The sequence below is a fragment of the Salmo trutta genome, chromosome 29 (assembly GCF_901001165.1).
Source record: "Salmo trutta chromosome 29, fSalTru1.1, whole genome shotgun sequence".
In the NCBI taxonomy this organism is placed as follows: domain Eukaryota; kingdom Metazoa; phylum Chordata; class Actinopteri; order Salmoniformes; family Salmonidae; genus Salmo; species Salmo trutta.
Window position 1 is genome coordinate 29,350,162 of NC_042985.1, and position 26,410 is coordinate 29,376,571.

The 26,410-nt window shown below is 44.6% G+C and overlaps 1 protein-coding gene across 5 annotated transcripts in view; it reads left to right on the forward strand.

Moving 5' to 3' along the window:
* LOC115167335 (SH2 domain-containing adapter protein F) overlaps positions 1–26,410 on the forward strand; it is a 113,062-nt gene that overhangs the window by 21,955 nt on the left and 64,697 nt on the right. For all 5 annotated transcript variants that reach the window (XM_029721674.1, XM_029721675.1, XM_029721676.1 and 2 more), the window contains exon 2: positions 3,955–4,096. In XM_029721674.1, coding sequence (XP_029577534.1) covers positions 3,955–4,096 — 142 coding nt within the window. The remainder of the gene's footprint in view (positions 1–3,954; positions 4,097–26,410) is intronic.

A 26,410-nucleotide genomic window follows, 5' to 3' on the forward strand; every position in this document is an offset into this window, starting at 1 on the left:
CAGTACACTAACAAGGGGAAGGTGTAGAATGAGGACGTACGGTAGAACTGTCCTACTGTCGGCACTGACATGAGTCGTTGAATATCTCCTACTTTCATATACACTGAGGTATAGTAAGTATGGGGTTGAAGGCATGCCAGTCATACGGCATAGTTTCCCTTAATTACTAAACCAGGCTTTCTCTGCTGTGTTTACCACGCGGACACACAGACGGCTCCTGGCATACACTGCTGCAGCTTAATGCACTGAGGTTCTCTCTCTTGCTCTCTCCCACATGGAATGTGTTCAGTCAGACTGGGTTGCCAGTGATCTGAGCTGGCTGTAAGTACACTCTCCTCTGTTTTGGTCAAGATTACTTAGTATCTGGTTTGGGCTGTGCTACTGTTTCCAGATGGACACAGACCCAAGGTGATATATCGTGTGAAGTGGATAAAGATACTCCATGTGAGGGGAAACATGCCATTTGTAACTGTTGAATACTTCATTGTCAGGGACAGGAACATCTGTAACCTGACTGGCTGAATTTAATTAAAGTTGTGCGGGAGATGTATTATATTTGTGGTAGCAAAACAAGCCAAAAGAGTGTTTGCATTGGATGCATTTCCTCTTTTAATATCACAGAAGAAAAATGGAGGAGGAACCCATAATTACGCTGTGGCAAACTAGTCCTAGTTATATTATGTCCTGAAAACGAATGGAAAAGCAGGAGGCAGGCCATCGGTGTATAATACACTGTAGCCAGTATGAAGCACATTTAAGGGTCTTTTTTAAAAACCTGTCTAGTGCCTAATCTACCATTTTTTTGTGTAGGTGATCTTTTGGAGCATATACAGTCGTGGCCAAAAGTTTAGATAATTACACATATTAATTTCCACAAAGTTTGCTGCTTCAGTGTCTTTGGATATTTTTGTCAGATGTTACTATGGAATACTGAAGTATAATTACAAGCATTTCATAAGTGTCAAAGGCTTTTATTGACAATTACATGACGTTGATGCAAAGAGTCAATATTTGCAGTGTTGACCCTTCTTTTTCAAGACCTCTGCAATCCACCGTGGCATGCTGTCAATGAACTTCTGGGCCACGTCCTGACTGATGGCAGCCCATTCTTGCATAATCAATGTTCGGAGTTTGTCAGAATTTGTGGGGTTTTGTTTGTCCACCCACCTCTTGAGGACTGACCACAAGTTCTCAATGGGATTAAGGTCTGGGGAGTTTCCTGGCCATGGACCCAAAATATCGATGTTATGTTCCCCGAGCCACTTAGTTATCACTTTTGCCTTATGGCAAGGTGCTCCATCATGCTGGAAAAGGCATTGTTCGTCACCAAACTGTTCCTGGATGGTTGGGAGAAGTTGCTCTTGGAGGATTTGTTGATACCATTCTTTATTCATGGCTGTGTTCTTAGGCAATATTGTGAGTGAGCCCACTCCCTTGGCTGAGGAGCAACCCCACACATGAATGGTCTCAGGATGTTTTACTGTTGGCATGACACAGGACTGATGGTAGCACTGTCTTCTCCGGACAAGCTTTTTTCCGGATGCCCCAAAGAATCGGAAAGTGGATTCATCAGAGAAAATGACTTTACCCCAGTCCTCAGCAGTCCAATCCCTGTACCTTTTGCAGAATATCAGTCTGTCCCTGATGTTTTTCCTGGAGAGAAGTGGCTTCTTTGCTGCCCTTCTTGACACCAGGCCATCCTCAAAGTCTTCGCCTCACTGTGTGTGCAGATGCACTCACACCTGCCTGCTGTCATTCCTGAGCAAGCTCTGTACTGGTGGTGCCCCGATCCCACAGCTGAATCAATTTTAGGAGACGATCCTGCCGCTTGCTGAACTTTCTTGGGTGCCTTGAAGCCTTCACAACAATTGAACCGCTCTCCTTGAAGTTCTTGATGATCCGATAAATGGTTGATTTAGGTGCAATCTTACTGGCAGCAATATCCTTGCCTGTGAAGCCCTTTTTGTGCAAAGCAATGATGACGGCACGTGTTTCCTTGCAGGTAACCATTGTTGACAGAGGAAGAACAATGATTCCAAGCACCACCCTCCTTTTGAAGCTTCCAGTCTGTTATTTGAACTCAATCAGCATGAGAGTGATCTCCAGCCGTGTCCTCGTCAACACTCACACCTGTGTTAACGAGAGAATCACTGACATGTCAGCTGGTCCTTTTGTGGCAGGGCTGAAATGCAGTGGAAATGTTTTTTTTGGAATTCAGTTCATTTGCATGGCGAAGAGGGACTTTGCAATTAATTGCACTTCCTCTGATCACTCTTCATAGCATTCTGGAGTATATGCAAATTGCCATCATACATATTTGTGTCATTCTCAAAACTTTTGGCCACGATTGAATATGCCACCTTCCTCCTGTAAAATCATCTGCTCCTCTTACCCTACGCAGCATTCGCATCATCCAAGGTGAACTTTTCACTCTTTACTGCTATGCACTTTGAAAGGTTTCAGTTTTGTATATCGAATCTTATCTTGTTCAGTGAAATCAAAACTGGATCAGAAGGAGAAGGACGGTGCTTTCCCAGGTGGTGTGAAAGCCTGGAGTTGGGGAAATGCTTTCGATATGGATCGTACTGTACTGGATTCCTCAATTCCCCTTAAAGTCCCCGCCCGGGAGGCTTGGCAGGTGTCTTCCCCTGTGGGCTGTATTTCTGAGAAGGGTGTGGAGGAAGGGCTGTGGTTGTTTTTAAGGACGGTTGGTTGGTGGTACAGCCATGGCATGCATTAGTCTAGTTCACGCTAGGATTGCCCAGCTCTGTCCACTAGATGACTGACGAGCTTATGTAGAATGACACCAAACCCCTTCCTGCTAAAGCATGACTCATGGGGTGTAGTGCCAATTGACTCCTTTCCTGTGTGTGTGTGTGCGTCTGCGTGTGTGTGCTTGACTGCATGTGTGTGATTGTCTGTGTGAATGTGTCCTGGTCAGTGTACAGTATGCTTGTCTGCACATTTTGTGTGTGGGTTGACTTAATCATGGTAGGTCTCCATTGAGTTGTTTCCCAGATTTTGGACCCAGCCCCCCGACTCCTCCAATCCGTCTGTCTGCCCGCTGTGTGAACAGACTGGCACCACTATTGATTCTCTAGAGTCCCAACTGAAGATAGCCCATGTATGTTCACCTCCTGGTACTGATAGTAGCCAGTCCAAACCCCCTCTAGTCAGCTTTTCTCTTTGGAGTCCCTGTCCAACATGGCAGATGAAAGAGAACTTGAAATATGTACTTTGTTATCTGGAAGAGAATTTTGTATGTGAAGGGGAGCAGTTTTCTTGGGACTCAGGAAAATGCTCTGGCCAGAGATGCTAAGACTGTGTGTGGACAGTCATTTTGATACCCTAAGAGTTGGCTGTATTTCTGGGGTTCGGGACAGGATGTCCACTTAATTGTCAGCTTCTGCAAGACTTTCTTAGTAAAGAGAGCAAGACTGCAATTAGCCATGGCTCACTGCCAAATCCCTGTAAATCTGCAGAATTGTTTCTCTTTAAGACAGTTTACCAGTTGTGGGCTGTCCTCCTTTTTCTCCCCGCTTTTTGAAAAGCAGGCACTATCAGAGTACCGCGGTATAATTAGACGTAGCAGGGAGCATGAAGTCTAAAGAGGAGATGGAACTGAGGCACACGGAGAAAGATGCTGTTATTGATGTCTCTTTCTCTCTTTCTTTCTTTTTCTTTTCTGTCTGGGTGTTGTGACGTGTGGAGATCACATGTTCCTGCGGAGCCCAGAATGGTACTATCACTAATACTGTCACCTCCACTCCTCTCCTAAGGTTCTAGTTACATTTTCTCCTCGTCTCCTGCCTCTGCAATGTAACTCCCTGGGCTCCGGAATGTGTTGTGGTTTTAAACAGAGCAGTAAAATGTATTCTAATCTTTTCTCACCTACTCTCTCGCTCGCTCGCTCTCTCTCTCTCTCTCTCTCTCTCTCTCTCTCTCTCTCTCCAGCTCATTATCCTTGATGACTATGCAGACCCGTTTGATGCGGAGCAGGACGGGGGGACCCAGGCCACCACGGAGAAGGTGACCCAGGCCAGCACAGAGAACGATGGCTACATGGAGCCCTATGAGGCCCAAAAGATGATGGCAGGTAGATCAATACTCTGTTCTCCCCTGGGCTCTTCAAACTTCGGCACATTAAATTTGACATTTTAGTCATTTAGCAGACGCTCTTGTCCAGAGTGAGTAAGTGAGTGCATACAATTTCGTCAGTTATCAGTTGCCACCTTCATTCGTCTTTCCAGACGTTTGGCAGATGGGATTCCTGCATCCCCCTGGTCAGCCGTTGAGGACTTGTGGCTTTGTAATTGGAGCGACTGCCTGCCCGTCAGAGATCCCAGTCTACCCTAAATTTTCCCGTAACCCTGGGTGGGGGCCCTAACCGGGTCCTGTCAGCCAGAGCCAGCTGAGCCCGAGGGCAGAGTCGTCACTCTCTGAGGTAATATGCAAGGCAGAGCAGAGCAAAGTTAAGAAAATCTAAGCAATGCTACCTCTTACTAACTCACCTCTCTGGTTGGGTTTAGTGTGCCGTTTTAATATGACTACTGCCAGACCTTATTTGTTGGTCAACTGTCTGGTATCTTGGATTAGCCTTTAATTCCACAGAGAGGCTGAAGTTGAATGGCAGGTTACATGTCTAGTAATGCATCTTAGCCTTCATTATGTCTGCATATGGAAGCTGCTTCTTTGTTGACAATTAATTAGCATGTCACTTGACCTTATGTCACTTGACCTTATGTTTGTTGGCTTGTCACTAATTAACTTGGTCAGATGGCCACATGGCGTGCTACATGACGGATGCGGTAGACCACAAATGATCTCTGTGGAGAGCTGGGTATCAGAAATGCAGTTGTTTTGCTCTTTAAATAGACAGAGAATACATTCTACTAGCAGATAGGTAATGTGAAAACAACCTCCCCAGTTAAATACATCTTCAGGAAAGACATACCTTTTTAGATTGTATTTATTCTTTGAGCTAGTCATATTTGATGACAACCGTACTGCTGTGAAGGAAGACATGGATTTGAGACAACAATAGCTCTGCTAACGCTAGGATTCAGCAAAATCCCTACTCACCACAACTTTGTCAAAATGAACATGATTATGCAGTGGCAAAGACAGAACAACATCAACAAAGAATGAAGAAAACAATCACAGAATTCCAAGATATTTAAAGGAGAATCTTGCGGTTAGCATATTCCCTCACTAAATGAACATTCTGGAGCTTTGGACCAGTGACCTGTGGTCTGTTCCATTGGGGATGTCAAGGCTCAGAAGACAGGGTCTTTTTAAAAAAAAATTTATAAGAGATCCTGACCTCTCATGTTGGCTTCCATCTTCATCCCCCTCCCCTCAACCGCCCTTTCTCCACAGTGTAATGGCTTTACTGTCGCCATCACTCTTCTCTTCTGATCCATACCTTGACGACAAGCGAGGACCCTGGCCTTTTCTCTCACTGCTGAATATTAAGGTTTAATGTGACCAGAGACTTCTGGTTTCTGGTCTTTCCTACCCATGTGGATGAAGCTTAGAGGACCATAATAAAACAGGGTCACAACCCTGACAGGGTTCAGCTATAAAAAATGTTTTGTTGCATTTGAATCAGAAATCTTTATTGCCAAACAACAAGGTTGATAGGAATGTGGATTGAGAGCAATCGCATAGTAAGACATAATAACGCAGCGTGAACAAACTTTACATCAGTAAATATCTGTATGAATGTCCTCGGTGTAAAACTCATGCCTGTGTATATCATTAGATCTGCATAAGATTGGCGATCCTTTCAACGTACATTTTACTAGTCCACCATTTTATATTTTCTCATTCATCATGAGAAGATATCACATGAGTAATAAAGCTCCCTGTCTGTAAGGATCATACAGTTTTACTGACGGCCATGTCCATTTCTGCTGTGTTCAGAGACTCTGGCATATTCCTTGTAGTTTATTCTATTGATTTCCAATTCTAATTTTGCTGTTGTTTTGACTGAGCTGTCAGGGAGCATTTGAAATGGTGCTGTTCTGTAGATTTATTCAGCCCACTTCTGCCGTCCTGTTGATAACCACAGTAAACTAGCAGAGCACTGAAGGACAGATTCACGCTGATTGTTTCATCAAGCAAGTGTCAAATAGTACACTTTGATTTACACACACACACACACACACACACACACACACACGATGGCTTTATTGGCCCCATTCCTTGTATTCTGTCTATGGACAGTGTAATTACTATGTTCCCCCTGATTGACCAATGTCCTGCCAAGGCTCTGGCACTGGCAGTGTTGAGCATATTTGTCAGGCTCGTGTCCTACAATTCTGTGGCGAGAGAGGAAGAAGGAGAAGGAGACGAGCCACTGCCCAGACCTCTGCAGTATGGCAGTGGAGGGATTTACTGGAGTGAGGCCTGGTCAGAAATTCTCCCCTCTCTCTCTCCTGGTCCAGGCTGAAATAGGTTTTCCCTGGCAGTGTGACCCTCTGCATTGTTAACAACAGCAGAGCCTGACTTTCTCTCTGTCATCTCCCAGCTCTGCTCTGATCTGAATGCTAGCTAAGGAGAAGCTGTTGTATCTGTGATGCTGTACAGGCTCAGTCCACTGGTACTGGACCTCACTGATGTGCATCGACTGGCTGTAATACCCAAAACAACAACTGGAGCGCTCCTATTTAGGGTTTTCTGTCAGAGCACGTTTTTAATTCACACCGGCCACATTTCTATAGACTGTTGAAGAGCTGTAACGATGTATGCTGAGAGTCGGGAAGCAAGTTCAGTGAGTACATTTAATGAATAAATGAACAGAACAAAACAAGAAACACAAACAGCGCACCGACATGAAACAGCAACAGTGACGACTGGGGAAGAAACCAAAGAGAGTGACATATATAAAGGCAGGTAATCAAGGAGTGATGGAGTCCAGGTGAGTGTCATGAGTGTAACGCTGGTGACAGGTGTGGGCCCTAACGAGCAGCCTGGTGACCTAGAGGCTGGAGAAGGAGCATACGTGACAAGAGCATTGGGCTTACCTCCACATAAAAGCGACTGTAATGTTTAAACCTTCAGAGTCGTGTGAATCGTAGTTTCATATAAAACGTGTATCTAATTAATTAGAGACACTGGATCATTGATAAATCAGATTAGTTTCTATTAGTATTGGTTTATTTCTCTCCCCCCTCCTCTCTCTCTCTGCTTGTCAACACCAGCCTCTCTGCAGTCTCAGGTTTCTCCATAGATTGAATTTATCTGTACCACTCAAACCCGGAGTCTCTTCACACACCAGACTCACTCACAGGCACACAGACTCACAGGAACAAACTTTTAAAGAAACTTTTATTGTCTGAGATACATCTGAGTTATACAGTAATACAACATTTTATTCATTCAACTTGAAAATGACTGTTTTGACACAATTACTACAAAAGGAGAACATAAACATTACCGTAAATGAACTCGACAGTGCATGTTTAAGCACAATTCATTTGCATTATGAATTTGTGTAATTAAGCACTAGCACTGATGTCTTCGTTAATGACGTCCTGGTTCGAGAGTAGTTGACTTGAGTTTAACTTTAGTTGGGTTTTAAGTTTTAGTTACGTCTAGGCCGATTTCTCGCAGGACCAGAAATGCACTTCGCTGTATGGTGCATCATGCCAGCTTTTTCTACAGAAGAAGGACATGGCCGCTCTCTCCACTGGCTTCCAGTTGAAGCTCGCATCCGCTACAAGTCCATGGTGCTTGCCTACGGAGCTGTGAGGGGAACGGCACCTCCGTACCTTCAGGCCCTACACCCAAACAAGGGCACTGCGTTCATCCACCTCTGGCCTGCTCGCCTCCCTACCTCTGAGGAAGCACAGTTCCCGCTCAGCCCAGTCAAAACTGTTCGCTGCTCTGGCACCCCAATGGTGGAACAAGCTCCCTCACGACGCCAGGACAGCGGAGTCAATCACCACCTTCCGGAGACACCTGAAACCCCACCTCTTTAAGGAATACATGGGATAGGATAAAGTAATCCTTCTAACCCCCCCCCCAAAAAAATATTTAGATGCACTATTGTAAAGTGGTTGTTCCACTGGATATCTTAAGGTGAATGCACCAATTTGTAAGTCGCTCTGGATAAGAGTGTCTGCTAAATGACTTAAATGTAAATGTAAATGCTCCGCGCAGTCTTAGATGACTACTAGGCTGTCGACTTGCCCACTACCCAGTGGTAAGCGGTATGCCATCCACCAAATTCCAGACCCCCTCTTCATCTCTGTCCGTCAGACCAATCCAGACTTCCCAGAATCCGTTGACAAATACCTGTTCCTCTGCTGTTTTATGACCACCAGGTCAGCTCCTCTCCTCACAGTCCTGTCTGCTCTCCTCCCAGTAGTACAAACTGGATTTAAAACGCCTCCATCCCAGGGTGGTTCAACTCTAGGACAGGGAGCTCTGTCTGAAGACCATCTCTCCCAACCTGTAACTGGTTTTTATTTTGGTCATGTTGATGTAGCTAGTCTCTGAAGAGTCTCTGTAGAGGAGACGCAGGGTGATATTGAGAGTAGCTTGTAGGATACACATCAACCCAAGACACAAAGCAGCCAGTCTGTACAGTCGTCTTCTCCCTGGGGTGGTAGACATCACCTGGTTGTTTTCTGCAGTTCTGGTCTTCATGTGTACATCCATTCTCACCCGTTCAAGAACGGCTTTCATATGCCTCATTGAGTTCCCCATCGGATTCATCATTCCCTGCACTGGCAAACTCTGCCATCTCCAACAATACCTGTTAGTCTTCCTCGCTTTGAGATACTAGTGTGTGTTTGTTATGGCGTGTTTGCCCAACACTAGACTGTTCTGAATGTTCTTTTTCGGTTCCTTCTTATAACCACAAGATGACAGGAAACTGTCACACCAGGAAGACCATGGCAGCCATGAGCGTGTGGTGGTTTGAATGTTTCCATGCCACCTCTGATGCTAGCTTGTGCCCTGGTTTATGTGCTCTGTGTGTCTGCTGTTAACTCTAAGCCATTTACATTTTATTGCTAACTTAACTCTGCTTTCATTTAAACATTTTCTTCATATGCGCGCTCTCTCTCTCTCTGGCTCCCTTTGTCAGGCCTATTATTTTAAATGGCGGTATTTCTGCTGCAGGATAAGTCGTTTTAACCTCTATGGTCTTCAACAGACGGCGAGACCAAAACATGTGTTCATTTAATGGAGTTGTTGATTGTTTAGTATTTAGGAATCAGATTGATAATTGCGTAGCCTTAAACACTGAGCAAAGTAATTTGTTTGCCTCAAGTGATTGTTTGTTATAACCACTGTAGGAGTGCGTGTACATTATTACAGTCCTTGTTTTAGTAGATTGTCTTTAGTTTGTGATTTCATGGGTTTTGGGTAAAATGGTGATGACTAATTTTGAAGTGGGCTAATAAGAAATAGTTGTTTGCTGGATTTGTAATGCCATAATCCTTATGTTTGACTTGCGCAACACAAACACAGTGTGAAATGTATGATGTGCGGCCTTGGATAAAGAGTAGGTTATTACACAGCCATTTTCTTAACGTTTACGCTGACAGCGTCTGTGTCTGTGTGTGTGTGTGTGTGTGTGTGTGTGTGTGTGTGTGTGTGTGTAAGGTGTAATCCAGCCCTTTCCCTGGAGTCTCCCCCTCTGTGTCCCCAGCCCATCTGATTTATGAACCTGCTGGAGGTGCTTGTCACGACTTACTAACCTGTAAAGCCTGAGCCATAATCTCCTCTCTGTTTTTACTGGCTTGGCTTACAGCAGGGCCTGCGGAAGTCTGCAGAGATACTGTGTATCACATTGCCTCTGTGTGTGTTTGCAGTGTGTTGCGTCTGCAGAGGCGTGTGTTTGCAGTGTGTGGCTCTCTGAGACGTTGACTGGTTGGAATGTGCTGGTGTTTCCTGGCTGTTCAGCCACGCTTATTTATGTTGGGCCTGTGTGCTCGTGTGTGAGCTCGTGTGTGTGCTCGTGTGTGAGTGGATGGGCAAGCCGTGCAGCAGACCCCACAGTCCCACACACACACACACACACACACACACAGGCGTTCTAAGCTGTCAGCTGGGCCATTCTTCACGTACCCCAGCACCAGCTAATTACAGATGGGGCTGCCGGAAGATGGAATTGCGGATTCTCTCTCTTCCACTCCCTTCCTCTCTCTTTTCCTCTCTCCTTTCCTCTCTGTTACATTGTTGTATTTGTTGAGACTTGCAGTCAGGGCCATGCAGACAGAGAAGGCTGGGTTTATACTGCAGGGTTGTACTCTTCAGGCTATTTCTCAATGGCTCCAGTAATAGACGTGACACTCCCTGAGTGTGTGGGCAGACACACACACAACACCCCCAACACTCTCACACAGGGGCCCTTCCTTCCCAGCCCAATCCGTCAGTCATATGAGATTTTTCCCACACCGTGTGGGAGGCGTTATGCAAACAACCGGCATGAGTGGGCCGTGATGAGCAAACGCATGCAGACGTGACCAGTACCCACCACCACCCTGAACCCTGGGCTGCTACAGGGCCAAGCCACATCATCTCAGGTGAGGGGAAACCGAGCCCCCAGGCCTGAGGAACATGACAGGACTGCTCCCTCAGGTGTGAAAAAGTTTGAGTCTCTGTGGTGAATTTACGACACTCTGTGTCAACCAAAGCAGCTTCACTGTAAGGTGTGTCTTTCCGGATAGTTTTCATCCTCACTTCCCAGTCATACCCACATAGTTATCTAGTGGACATTGTGAATGCAGCAGAAACGTTGGCTTTTTCCACCATCCTAGCTGGCACCTGCTTTCGCCTACTGCTCATAAATCTCCAACTGGAACATGCTCAATCACTCACTCAGTGCTGCTGGGAAAGTTTCCAAATGCTGGCACTAAAGCGTCCCATGCCAACCAGATGTGTTGTGGTTCCTACTGTGGGTTATTAATCCAATTACTCACTACACACAATGGCGTGGCTCACTACTACCCACTCAGCTCTATGGAGGAGGAGGGCAAAGTTTTACAGCCAGAGATATTGCTGGCATGGCAATATGTCAGACTGGGATACCTGCACATTGCTGGGTGTTTCCCCACAGTACATCCCTACCTGTGGCTTTATTTATTGGGCCTCTTAAGGGGAGAGAAAGGAAGAGTGCTATGCAGAGTGGTTTCCAATAGCTTTTTCATATGGGGGGAAACTGACTCAGGGCTATGAGAACTAGGCAAGTACATGTGTCGGCACATTTCTTGGCCCGTAAGCTGGTTTTGCTTCGAGCTGAAACTTGAGGTATATCCTGGACATGTACAGACAGTGCTAAACTCTTGAAAGGGGGATTTTCTCAGCTTTGCACTGTGTTCTGATTGTATGGAAATGGGGATTTGAGCGTATCCTTGTTTTCTGATTTCATGGTTTTATTTTGTCATGATCCTCTCCTCCAGAGTTTGACATTGTGGTCTTTTGATGTGTGTCATGCAAAATGTTGAGAGCTTGTCAGGATAATTGTCTTGCCGGTACAGAGGCCCTGGTACTTAAAGTACACAGCAGTCACAAATACAAGGCTTTCTCTCTTCCTGGTTTCAGAGTAGACCTGTAGTAGAAAGGGTTACTGCTGCTGTGTCTGTGTAGTCCACCGTTCTGTGGCCTTGGTGCTTAGGGGTAATTTAGTAAGGCCAGGGAACAGGAAGCGTGGGAGGCGGGAGGTGGTGGGCAGAGTGACGTCGAGGCAGAAGGACTGACGACTTATTGATGAGATGAGAGGTCTCGCGCTGGCAGGCAAGCCGTTAACCCCCCAGCACCACCCACTCACTTACTGTCGCTGGCTCATTGTGCTGTTCTATGATTTTATACACGGCCGTCCACTCATTTAATATCCACCATTGCATTTACGTTGAATCCTGATGCCGTAGTTGGAGAGATGAAATTATAGTGGTAGTCTCTTGGTAATGAAGGGTGTAGGTTTACTGTCAGGTTCTGTGGATTAGATCCTGATTTAAATGTTTATACATTCCACAAGCAACTTGAGCCAATGATCAATCCTTCAACAGCGACATCTTGGATTTCCACAAGTTCCATCTACACCTGCATGTGCTCAAACGGCAAGTCCTGTAATGTTGCCTAGAGTGGATTTGTTGGTTTGGACTAGGGCTGTGATTGTCAAGCAAATAACTGCTGCTCTCACGATAATTGATTGTTAATTAACTTAAACACGTTTAGCATCTCCTGGCTTCCACGCATAGCCTACAAGCCACTGATGCAGACCTTAGGAACATGTTTAGTTTAAGAAGTCTAATAAATCCAAGTAATATAGCCTACACAATCACAATAAATCCATTATTCATTTTAGAAAGGTCTAACGAAACATGATATGAAGAAAATGTAGTTTATTTCAGAAGAACAGAATAGCACACTATGAGTTGTCCTTATGTTAGGCCCTGATCTAGCTATGCCATATGGCTGTGGGCTACACTTCATTTAGCAGATAAGATTTTGCTTAGAATTCTGTGACATTATTTTAGTGTATGAAAAATACAATTGAACATAGCTGAATCAAAATAGAAAGGATATTTTCTCCAAACGATTTTTGAGGGAGTGCGCACGTGCGGCTATTCTATGTTGAGCGGTTAACAAAGAAATAGTTGTGATACAAACGTGGGGCTATATGTTTTGATTTTTAATACATTCTAAGGCTGCAATGATGATTTGAAAAAAGTCACATGAAAGGCATGAGCGCTGCTTTGTTTAATGCGCAGGCTGCACACACTTCATTAGTCTCTCATTCATAATTTGACCAACACTTGATAATGCCTCGAATTTCCCAGCGGTATCCCCCTTGTGTGGCCGTAATGCCCGCGGCTAGTGGCCATTGTGCCATTGGGCTGAATATAATAATTATAATTCCCTTCTCCCAGCTGCTAATTGCCGTGCTCCGAAGCAGCTATCACTCACATGGCTCGCTCAGATATTTCGATTCTTATTATCCAATGCCTGTCACGTGATCGGGTCCTTCCCACCAGCATCTCAGCTAAGAAGTAGGCTACAAGTGAAGACAGACACATCGGGGACAATGTTAGAAGAACTGTCCACATTTACTTTTCGTCAGCCAACAAGATGAGTAGGCCTAACGAACTGCAAAAGCACTAGCCTATGTCAATCTACTATCCCCCATAATACAAACATGTACCTATTCCATTGGTCAACTTGTCCTTCTGTGTGAGATAATTATCCCAAACATAGTCTGGGACAGTTGTGGGAAGCGATAGATCCCAAATGAAAACAACCACTCGCATCAAACCTTTTAAAAGCAGTAGGCTGATGCAACAGATCAGAATGTTTTGCTTAAAATGTTGATAAACTATAAGGCTATTTCTTCACATTATATGGGCAGCAATGTGCACATGGCAGTAGGCAATGAGCTCAAATGTTCTGAAATGTAATCAATTAGCGGGAAAACACCATTCTCAAAAGTGACCTCAAATGTGATTATGCACGTAATTCTTTATTATAAAGCTGCATTTTTATGGTGAAAAGTATCTTCCCCAAACTTGAAACTCACGCGCTGCCTATGTATGCCAGTTAGGCTCTACACCGGTTGTAAAACGGATTAATGTGCTTAATTTTAAGAAGTAATTTGGCTACTTTAGTTGTTAAATAAATCTTATCAAAACATTAAAAAAAACAAATAGGCCTATGGGCTAGGCTACATGAGGTGTGCGACTATGATTTGAAAAAGTAATGCGCTGTTTCTTGCCTTACTGCACACGCTGGGCATCATTCACAAGTGATAGGCTAATATTGTCATCTGCCAGACTATTCTTCATTTAGTCTTGTCTTTACATGCATGTGTCAAATGAGTTTTGATTTAGAATGGACCGTTTATCATGCACCTGTCTCGGAACAGGGGGAAAAAAATACATGTCATCAATACACTTAAATAGCGTATGGAGGAGCCTTTTCCCGTGGTTAATTTTCACAGGTAGGCTATACTCCTGTTGTAAAGCAAAGCAATGTGGTTAATATTAGGAAAGTTGAGAAATAAATATAGTAGGCCTAGCCTATAGAAAGCTGATTGGATCCTGCTCTTTTTAATAGAGGCCATTAAAACTCACGCAATTGCATAGCCTATAAAAATGTTGTGCAACATGAGCTCATGGACTCTCGTGAAGTCTTTGATTTGATTTTTGATTACATTTGCGTTGATGTTAGAGGGGCAATTGAATGCGGAGTACCAGGCAGTGAGCAAGTTTGGTAGGCTACTAATGACCATCAGCAGCATCAGAGTCTAGTTACCGTGACTAAATGGTCACGTGGATTTGACTGTGGTCATGACCCGTTGATCGCCGGTGAGGTGGTAATACGGTCGCTGTAACAGCCCTAGTTTGGACTACTGTGTCTGGTTTCACTAACTGCTGGGGAGAGTTAAGCTACATCTGACTACTGCAGGCCATGCTTTGCCACTCCTACCAGAGCCATGCCCCCTCACCAGCCTAGCACCATGTGGCCTCTCTACCACAGCCCCAAACCACAGAGGGCTGGTTACAGGCCCTACCTTCCCCATCCCTCCTCCCCCCTCCTCTTCTCCTCTCTCCCTGACTTGGTACTGGTGGCACTGTGAATTTACACTGGCCTGTTAGGACACGCACGCACACACTCACACCACACACACACACACACTCACACACTGGGGCTGGCTGAGCTGTAATACCAGAATGGGAGTAGAGGAAGTGGTGGGTAGCCAACTGCCACAGTTAAATAAAGGTTAAATAAAACAATTTAAAAAATATCTAAAAAAGGCCCCGCTGTGTTGGTGTTGCAGGCAGACTGTGCCAGGTGCAAGGGATGGATGCATGGGTTGGCAGGCTGGGCTACCATCCGTCATGCCTGGGTGGGCAGAGACAGTGCTAGGTGGGACGGGCAGCAACTCCAGCGCAGGTTGGGGGTCTTTAAAGTCATTCATTTCTTCTCTAAGATGAATGGCTCCATTAATCCCTGTCAGGGCCTCTGCAGAGGAGAGGACGGCCACCTGCAGGATTTACACTCGCTATTTACTGTCTCCTCTCCTCTCTGTTAGCTCAGCTGATCAGCCTGCCCTGCCTGTCTGCCCTGCCTGCCTGCCTGCCTGTCTGTCTGCTTCACAGACAATGTGAATTTATTCAGTCATGCTTTTAAAAGACAAAACAGTCTGAAAGAGAAGCTGCAGGTCATTTGATGTCAAGTATCAATTTCCCCATTCTGTCATACTGATGGGCCCACAGTCATCCCAGTCTGTGGGTTTCCTGCAGTCAGATAGTTTACTTGATGGGGTGGTTTGGTCAGATCTGGCAGGCTGAGCTGCTGAGTGAAGGAGCTGGTTTGTTCTGGTTGGTTTGAATGGAGTGCTGTGTTTCTGTGGTGGTGGTCGAGCTGCATACGCACACAGGAAATCAGGGCTGTTGGCACTCTGGTGTGAGAGCAAACTCTATTAGGTGTGACTGGGTTGGAGAAGGCTAGAGAGGGCTACAGCTGTTGAGCACCATGAGAGCGACAGACAGACGGAGGTAATGCAGAACCGCGCTCTCTCCCAGACATCTGAGAGTGTGCTGGGCTCTCTGCCAGCGTTACGGCAGAACTACACCATTACTGCAACGTTTACTGCATCTCAGTCTGAAATAGGCACTCTAAAAGCAAGACATAGGATCAATTTCATCCCTGGATACATTTAAGCCCAAGACGCTCCCTTTGACTAACATAACCCAAATGTGATCCCCTCACTTCACCCTTTGTGCTTTGGGGACCCCAAGTGTGTGTGATGGGGCTTCGGGCTGTAGTGGTGAGTGAACTGTAGTGGAGAGGAGGAGAGTGGTTGTAAAGGATTGGGCATGTCTGCTTGCCTGTGTGTCTGTCTGCTTGCCTGTGTGTCTGTCTGCTTGCCTGTGTGTCTGTCTGCGTAATGCAGCAGAGACAGCAGTCTAACTGCAGGGCTGGATGAGGTGGGTCTGAGGGCCAAACACACTGAAGCTGTCATCATAACCCTGAACCATCTCTCTATTCTTCTCCTCTTTCTCTCCTAACCCCTCTCTTTCTCTCTATCCTTCTCCTCTCGCCCTCTCTCCCAATCCCTCTCTTTCTCTAACTCCTTTTCTCCCTTTCTCTCTTGCTCACTCTCTTCCTTTTTCTCTCTCTGTACTTCTCTTCACCCCTACCCCCATCTCGCTCTCTCTCTAACACTCATTCACTCACACTGTACAGGAGCCATATAGTGATAGGCTTGCTCTGATAGAATGACTTCTTTATACAAGTCTTGTTGTCTTGTAAAATAATCCAAGAGGCCTTTTCTCCCTCCCAGAGCAAATGTATCTATGACATTTATTGACCTTCAGGGAAAACACAACTACAGTTGAAGTGGGAAGTTTACATACACCTTACCCAAATACATTTAAACTCAGTTTTTCACAATTCCTGACACATAGCGTCATGTACAGTGTGTGTATTAGTAATTCGTGGCCTTTGTCCCCTCATTGCGTTCTCCATCAGAAATTAATTAAACGGTGGAAATTTGACTGACTTCTGAAGGCTAAATAAAAACTCAGTTGAGTGTATCCTCGCCTTTTGTGTGCGAGTGCCGTGAGGTTTTGTTCAGTCCCTCTCTCTCTCTACCAGTTTTCTCCATCTCTCTGTATCCTTATTCCGCTGTGTTTTTATCTTCGGAGGATACGTCTTTTCTGTCGTTTTTTTACAGCTTTTCGTCTACATATACACACATTTTACATATACATTGCACGTATATGGCACCTCCTATATACAGCAATCACATAGCAATAATACATTACCGAACATGAGCTCTTTAATCCCTGCCACTCTCAGCCCATCCCACCGATCACCGTAGACCACCCTCGTTTGGTTTCCATGTGTCATATATTTTTCAACTGTTCTGTGATGTTTTACATTCATTTGGAACCTTTCTAATCGCGTAGTATCTGTCCACAGATTGTGAGCTAAAGATGAAAACCTTTCCTACGAGTGTTATTATATTACTGCTTGATTGACTATGGCTTTCATAAACCGCCCAACACGACTATTTGTAAGGTTCATTTTAAGTGAATGTTGTGATAAAAAAATGTAAAATCTTTGCTGAACCTATGACCAGGAACAAGCTACATAAGGGCAATACCAGAGTAAATGATCTAGTGATTCTCTTCGCAATGAAATCTACAGAGCTGAAATTGTTGTATGCCCCATATATATAGCATTCTGTTGGTGGCAAGAACTTTCTATAATTTAAATAGATAAACTTGAAGTGTTGAATCAAGTGTTGGTTTTATCAGTTCATATACTATGTGCCGTGGAATCGGTACATCTAACATCTCTTCCCATTTATTTTGCAACCTGTATGGCGTAGCAGTCAACGTTTCCTCCTCAAATGAAACTGCAATTTTTTTCTATTTATGCCAATCCTTTTCAGCCAATTTGTATATTTTAATATATGGCAGACAAACACGTTCCCTACCTTCTCCCTCTTCCACTTGCCTCCTTCATTTTTGTGGTAATGCTGCAATCACTTGGTAACTTTGGATTGAGCAGACATTCCCAAATATTTTAAATAGCTGCATATGTGACATAACTCCACCTTCTTCTATTCATAATATCATTAATAAATATAATAAAATAAAATCCATAAAGATTGATAAAAAATAATCAGTATATTGGAGTTTAACATTTTACATGTACATTTTAGTCATTTAGCAGAAGCTCTTATCCAGAGGGACTTACAGTAGAATGCATACATTTTTCATATTTTTTAACTTATTTTTTCGTACTGGTCCCCCGTGGAAATGGAACCCACAACCCAGGTGTGGCAAGCGCCATGCTCTACCAACTGAACCACACTGGACCACCCCATAATGTTAACCATAATATTGGTTGTAATATTTGTTCTACCTTTTCTGGAGGATAAAATTGAAATTGTAACCAGCTTTCTATGGCTTGTTTAAGAAAGGGCTATACTTTAAACAAAGTTTCATTTTCAATTAGTCAGAAATTAGATGTTGTAATCTGTATAAAGGCAAAATGGCAATTTTTGAACAAAGGATGAGCCTTTCTTAATAATCTACTGGAGAACCATTTCGGGTTCAAGTGTAATTTATCTATGAGTGAAGCTTTTAGTGAGATGTTTAATGCTTTAATATTTATAAAATGTAGACCCCAAACTCATATTCATCTTATAAATATGCACATTTAATTTTCTTGTTTAGCATTTCAAATAAAGTGAAATATTTTTTGCATTTATGATTTAAAAAACGAGTCATCTGGAGTAGGCAGCACCATAAGTAAGTAATCAGTGACAGGACAATAGTTTTTTTTACGATCCAATAGGTAATATGGTACACTTGTCATAATTACGTTTTAGTCCATAGATTCTAGAAAAGTAATCAAGATCTTCAATGAGACTGTGCAGGGATCCAGATTGTGGACTTAACAAAATTACTTGAGTCTTCAGCATACATTGACACTTTTGTTTCTAACCCTCTGATGTTCTTGTTGGATCTAATTTTAATAGCTAGAATTTCGATGGCCATAATAGATTGAGACAATGGACAGCGTTCTTTTACTCCTCTTAAAAGCTCTACTTTCTGAGAAGTAAACGTTTACTATTTTACACCTGGTTTGCTGTACATAACTTTAACCCATTGTATAAGAGATTGTTTCAAGTAATTGTCGTATATTATCTCCAATATATCGTCCATGTAAAAAACCTGTCTGATCAGGATGAACAATATCTAGTCAAATCTTTTTTATTCAATGTGCTATGCATTTCGCCAGGATTTTCGCATCACAACACTGAAGTGTAAGAGGCCTGGATGTTTATACTTTCCACATGGGTCCTGTTTCAGTAGTAATGAAATCAGACCTTGAGTACCTGAACGTCTATCATCTTTATAGGAGTAATTAAAACATGCTAATAATGGATCTTTGAGTACATCAAAAAAGGTCTGATTATACCTTCAAGCACGGGTGTTTTTCCACACTGAAAAGATTTTAATTGCCTCAAGAATTTCCTCCTCTAAGTTGGCCTTCACACAGGTCTTTCTGTATGTTTTGTTAATTTTACATTTATTATACTAGGAAATAAATCCTTACAGTTAACATCATTCAGTGGAGATGGAGGAGACTGAAAAGAAAACAACAGATGCTTAAAATATTTAGCTTCCTCTTTCAAAATATAATTTGGTGAATCATGGATGAGTTTCTGTCAAATCCTTTTGGTAGCATTTCTATGTTGAAGATTCAAGAAGAATGTAGTGCATTTTTCAAAATGTACCATCCAATTCGCTTTATTTCTGTAATAAATTATACTTGATCGTTCTTGAATAAGTTCCTCCAATCCTTTTTGTTTTTCCTCTAACCTATTTTGTGCCTCTAGTACAGTTTCCATTACCATCTACCTGCAATGTTATTTCCTCTTTCCTTTATTAGTCTTATCTCTTTTGACCTAAACTGCTTTTGTTTTAACTGTGAGTATTGTATTGAATGGCCTCTAAACGTACATTTAAACCTGTCCCGTACAACAAGGGGATCTGCTGTACCTACGAATGATTTTATCTTTGTTAAGAACAAATTGTCATCCAGTAGGCTTTGATAAAATTTCCAATATCCCCATCCACGTGAAAATTCTGTAGGAGTTATTTGGAGGCAAATTAGATCTGATCGCATTGAGTCTCCTATTAATACTTTTTCAACTTTTGATGCCAGCAAGAATGAGACCAGGAAGTAGTCAAGTAGTCATTCTGCTATGTTTTCCAAACATCTTATCAATCAATAGCTTTGGAGTGAGTCTGCATGCCGGGCCGTGCGGCATGGTGAGGCGCAGGCTGCCTGGGCCTGGCTGGTGGGGCTGATCTGTAATTGCTCTCTGCACAGCGAATGTTAATTGTATATGGTGTGACAGAGGGGGTCATTAGGGGACAGGAGCAGAGAGAGGGCACCAAAACTCTGTCACCACTAGACCAGAACAGGGAGGGAGGGAGGGAGGGAGGGAGGGAGGGAGGGAGGGGGAAAAACAGCAATAACAGAGGAGAGTGGTTATCAAGCCATGCAAACATTATATTTGCCCCTACTGGGCACCGGTGTGTGTGTTTTTAAAAACAAATAGCTAGTACAGAGCGAGAGAGAGACACATGAAGGTTGGAGAGCGAGACACAGCCACGGGGAGCAGCATAAGTTATTAATGTAAAGATCTCCTGCTGGTTGGAATCTAATAAACTGCATATGATTTGACTGTCTGAGAGATTGGTTGTCTGGATAAGGGAGGGAGGAGAGACTCCAAGGTCACGTGGTTCCAGGCCCCTCTCTGGGTAATTGACTCATGCACAGTATTGACTTTCTGGTTAAAGTGATTAAGGATGCCCTGCCCAGACTGGAGCTCAGTGTCAGCCTCCTGGAGGTGGGCTGGGGACCTCACAGAGCGACCTGCCCTGGATGAACCTGTTCTATGCCACAGCCAACACTGGCCACACATCAGTCAAACCAGGGAAATGTCCCTGGCCATATTGATTCTGTGGGGAGGGAGCAGGTCATAGTTAGGGCTCTCTGTCCATCTCCTACTGTTCTCGTCTGATAGTGACGGGAATGACTGGTGACTGGACTGTCATGGTGGATGTGGATGGCTGTAGCCTAGCTTCTCCCTCCCTGAGTGGGGTGGATGGAGAGAGTCTGGGGTTTAGTGACTGAGTGCGAAAGCTGGTTTCCCCCTAGGAGCCCTCTGTCTTTTGGATCCTCAGCTCTCCCTGTACCCCCACCCAGGGGACTGGCATCAGACCCAGACCACCATGGTGCTGGGGAGCCTTCCAGACTCAGGCAGAAAATAACTTCTGACAGGCTTTCTAAAAACAGAGACTGTATTGATTTTTACCAGAGAGAGAGAGAGAACATGATAAACACAGACATGAAAAACAAACAATACTGTCTACCACCCTCCGGATGTGAGCTCTCCACATGTTGAAAACATGGTTCAGTTTGACATCGTGTGTGTGTGTGTGTGTGTGTATATGTGTTTGGCCGTGTGAAATCAGAGAGACACAGTATCTATTGGCTGAGTCATTGAGTGAATGGACATGGGACCTCGCCACTTAAGCTGGCAGCTGAGCAAGCAGGACTGCACACACACACACACACACACACACACACACACACACACACACACACACAATGAAGAGTCCTGGAACAAGATGAACATGAAGCCATTCTGCTCTGCATTAACGTCGGAGCGTATTTGCGTTGAGCAGCACTGTCAGACCGGATTATATTTGGCCGTGTGCGGAGCAGACAGTGGCTGTCTTGGCAAGCACACAAAACTCTGGGGAATAGATAGGAACACAAGTGAAAGCTGGACGTTAAATATCACAGCAGCTGAACTGGGGACATCTCCACTATGTGCTCTCAGTGATAGCAGAGAAATATCATGCCTATGACTGACTGCTTTACACTGGAGTGGCCACTGTTAGCAGGATCCGACAGACAGGCAGCGGATAGACTACTGACTGACTGGGGGGGGTGCTGTATGTGTTTCTGCAGTCTGTTTTTGTATTCACATTCAAATTATATGTGGGCATTGTGCTGGCAGTGTGTTTCAGTATGCTGCCATGCATGTATGTGTTGCCAGACTTTCCCTTGGCTCTGTGAGATGTTGGCCATCGCTACAGTACTATCTGGTTCTCCTATAATATGGGTTCCTGGTGAAGATAAAGAACTTTCTGTTCATTAGACGTGTAACAAATAGGTAATCGTTAAGTCATTAATGATTTGACTCACTTGTTTACTCAATGCAGTGTCACTTCATGCCTTAATGATCCACAGTCTTCTGTATAGTCACTGGTAGAGATAGCAGCTCATACACTGACTGCTTGACTAGTATTTTTATTATAGTTTGAAATGAAGGTTAATAAAAATAAAAAAAAACACGTTTATATTCAACGATTCTATTCTTAACGTGTTGTCACTAGAGAGTAAAACATTTAGTTGAATAGACAATTATAAAAGTGAATGATTATCATTATCTTGCAGAGATCCACACGTTCTTAAGCCATGTCTGTCTGTCTGCAGTCCCCCCCCCCCCCCCCCCCCAGCCCTAGCTAACCCACGCAGGGCCACAGATGTCTAGGCAGCAGCAGTCGCAGTGTGCACCCAGCCTCCCAGGTCCCCCAGTACTCCATCAGCAGGCCCACATGTCACTACTGTCAGCAGGCCTTGCAACACCATCAACACCTCCCAGGGGCTCGCAGCTCACCTGCGGGCTGCCAGGGCTGCAGCCTGGGTTGTGTTCCTTTGGGCACACTGTAGCAAAACCTTTTGCAACGGAAAATCAAAGTGTTCAGGTATTCCCTCACTAGGAACATTCCCTCGCTGGGGTCGCCCCCAGGGTTGTGTGGAGCCGGACTGTGTGGTCCGGTCGGGAGTTAGAATTCAGGATGGCCACTGCCGGAGCCCTAGCCTGGCTTGACCATATGGTCCCTGTGGTCGTCTGAAGTGAATGAGTTACCGCCTGAATGGTGCCCCCACAAAGAAGCCTTTGTTGGTCATATGTGCTGTAGGGGTGGAGCAGTAGCCCTCCTCTGGTAGCCCAGCCTGGTCACTCAGTGGGCAGTGTGGAGGAGAGCTGGAGCCAACAGCTGGCCTATTCAGAACAGACTGTCCGCCTGCATGAAGCCCTCTTCTGCCATTAGTTTGTCTGAGTTTATGAATGTGTCTGTGATTGCGTACTGGACTTCTCAGAAGTTATCAGAGGAAACTTTAAGAGGACAATCCGTCAGCATCTGGTGTGGTTTATAGAGGGGGGAGGGTGTGTGGTAGTTAAAGTTCCCTTTTAAAGCGCTAGTGAAATGGGAGGGAGGGCTAATGTGATTAGTGTGTTCAGACTAGGGAAGAGATTGAGGGGCTGGGCTGGGCCGCCGCTCCTCTTTCATATGCTTTTGCAAATACGATTACAGCATCTGGACAAGAACTGTCTGGCGTGTGTGTGTGTGTGTGTGTGTGTGTGTGTGTGTGTGTGTGTGTGTGTGTGTGTGTGTGTGTGTGTGTGTGTGTGTGTGTGTGTGTGTGTGTGTGTGTGTGTGTGTGTGTGTGTGTGTACGGTTTACTTTCGTAGATCTACGAGCGTGGGTGGAGTTTGTTTTTTGGGGCAGCGGACTCTTTTCATTTCATTACACCCAGAAAGGAAGTCTGTCTTGTGTAGTGCATATCCTCTTGGGGAGCCAGAGTAGCTTACCAAGCAAAAGGGGCCAAGGTGCTCTTTTTGACTGTAGCTAGCAACGACATTTGAACTTCTGTATCCAGTGTTCTATGCCTGTTTACAAATGCTAGCTAGCTAGCTGGCTACATGTCAGGCTAGTCTGCTGTTATATTCTTTACAACATTACTTTTTTTGCAACAGAAGCAGAAACAAACGTGTCTTTATGAATTGCAATTGCTGGAGTTTGAGCAGCAAGTGCTTAAACTGCTCTTACTACTGAGGAGGAGAAGGTGGGGGGAAAAAAGCTGAGAAAATGAAAAAGTTCATTCACTGAACACTACAAGAGGGGAAAATGGAGAATCCAGTTGTCGGACAATCTCGGCAGCGGCAGCACCATTCCTCATCTCCTGCAGCCTTTTCTCCATGTTTCTTTTATATCCGTTTCGGTGTTCAAATTTTGTGAAATCTCCCTCCTGATGTTGTCTTTTTGCGTGCTTGTCCGAATATAACCTCATCGAAGGGTTAAGGTTCTCGTGTGACGCTCCTCAAAACTGAACAGAGCATAGACATAATTGTGCCTATCAAGTATCAGTATCAGCCCCTATTGTGACAAATTACATTTCAACACAGCGCTACGCTCAATTGGCCCTGTTTGCTTATTCTGTGTTGACCCCTTTTAATGTACATTGTCCTACCTCATCTCCAGTCCTGTCCCTAACGTACCAGGGTACACTCAGCAGCTCACAGAGCCACGGCGGTGCATTGATCCATGTTGAGATGGGTCTGGAGAGAGGATGTCAGGCAGGCTGCAGACCCCTGAGGGGTCCGCTGAAGGGCCACGGGTCGGATCCACTCGAGGCTCACAGCTCCTCCTCTTTAAGGACCCATTCTATAGACTACAGCCAGGCCCAAACACAGTAAGCTGTCTGATTGCCCCAAGTGATTTATTTCCTGGTCTGAGTAGTGTGTGTGATCAGAGTTACTACTACTACTGCTGCTACTGAGTCATTAGCATGAAAATGAGCTCTCAGCCCATGTTAGCAGTGCTCCTCAGAGAGCCTGTAAATTATTTAAATAATAAAGAACATAAACACCATTGGCCAGGACATTAACACCATTGTGCTGTTCAGTGTGAGTAAGCACGCTGGGAGATTGGCTAGGAGGTTACAGCCACATCAGGATAGGGCTTATAGAAGCTCTGTGGTGGACTTTGGGAGGGTTTGGGTGGGAAGGGGATTTGATGAGTATTGTGAAATCGTCATTCACAGTTCTGCACAAATTCTACTCAATAACTTCACTTAAAGCCATTTCAAAGATAGGACTTGTATAAAAAGGATTAGCAGATAATGACATGCATATCTCAAAATCCTGTAGCTTGGAGTTGCAGGTGAATACAGCACGTATTTTATCATTACTGCATGTCTAGGAAATGGAGAGGTGCTTTACAGAACCTTACACTCCCTCCACCACCACCCCATCTGCAGTACTGGAACACCTCCCTATTAGTTGAAACACACAGAATACTTAGTAGCTTGTTCTCTCTGGCAACAGCAACTCCTGCTTGCTCTCCCACTAGACTAGAGATCTTTATGGAGGTAGGGATTATGCAGAGTATCGCAGGCTAACAGTAGAGACGATGTGTGTGTTTAGAGGGATTAGGCAGCCAGTGTACTGTAGCCAAACCACAGTGAGATGTCTTAGTTCTATGGCACTAGTGTTCTTGGAAACTTCAGGCGTGACTCCCTTCTTAGACATTTTAGGTTGGGGTAGTTAAACTGAAAAGAGTATCATTGCAGTAACTGGAACTTGCTTTTCATATCGATATATCTACATTTATTTTGGAGTTCAGCAAAGAGGATTGCCTGTATTTGTTAGTGCAGACATGTCTAGGTATAGTCCATTATAGAACATTCAAAAGCATTGGAGAGTACTGTAATTGGACTCTCTGGGACGTGAATGATGATGTGCCACACTGTAACAAACCACCACTCTTGTCTCCAGCCTTCAGCCTCAAGCCTGTATAAGGCTGGATGACCTACTATTTTAAGCCGAGGCTGTGTATTTTGAGGATGGGGATGGGAGGGGGTGGAAGAAGAGGGTTTGTCTACATTCAGCCACTGCAGTATATTTGCAGACCTATTGGCTCTCCTTTGTTCTGTATTTCCACTCTAGCCTCCCTGGAGAGCTCAATATTGTCCTATATTTATCAACGTGTTCTCTGACTTTTCCAGCCGTGGCCGACTTTTATCTCACTCACATCTCCCTGCCTGGCCTCCGTAGCCGTGAGGAGATGGAAACTGACTGTTGCAAGGGATCCATCTGAGTGGCCGTTGAAATGAATGGGGCTGTGACGTCAGGTGGGCAGAGCGTTTATTAACCAGCTGAATGGCACCATTACTGGGCTGTGTGGAGGCGTGAGGCCAGGCGACTGTGTCCCTGTGTCAGTGAGCGTGTCAATATAGTCTGAAGGCACAGGCGGGTAGAGGCAGAGGCCTCCGCCCCCCTCGGCTTCCTGATAAAGGAAGCACACTCACAAAGTCAGACGGAGCCAGACGCATCTAAGGACTAGCCCTCCCTCCCTCCCACTCGCTCTCTTTTCATTCCTCTCCATTTATCTCTCGCTCTGTCTGTCTCTCTCTCTGTCTCTTTGTCTGTCTCGCTCTCTGTGTGTCTCTGTGCCACGTATCTTCCCTGTTCTTGTGATTACATAAGCACTAGACCTCTTCTGGCAAGTGGTAGTTTAATTGAAAAGGAGATCCGGGGTGAAAACTCCCATTTCTATTCAGGTCCCCGTTCTGTGAAAGCAGGGAAATGTACCAGCGGAAAGAAAACGAAATGTACAGGGAAGCCAGTGGAGGAAATAGGTCAGGTTCTTAAAACAATGTGAAAGAGGAGAGTTTGACATACAGCCTGTCTCTAAAGTCCCTGTAATGATTCTGGTGAGGTACTTCTTTTCAACCTTAACAGAGTTACATTGCCAGAGGCGCTTTATGTGGACCTGAACAGTAGCTGCTGAAATAATGTGCAATAAATTGCTCCCTTGTGTAGAAACCTAAACAACAAGAGCACTGAACCATGGTGCAGTGAAAGCAGAATACTGGGTATATACGAGTGGTAGAAAAGTCAGAGCTACGTTATGTGTTCTTGTAATGTGTTTGTGTGCACATTATCTTCCCAGGTTCCCTAATGATGTGTATACTGTGTATTTATCAATGTAAGTAGCTAGTGTGA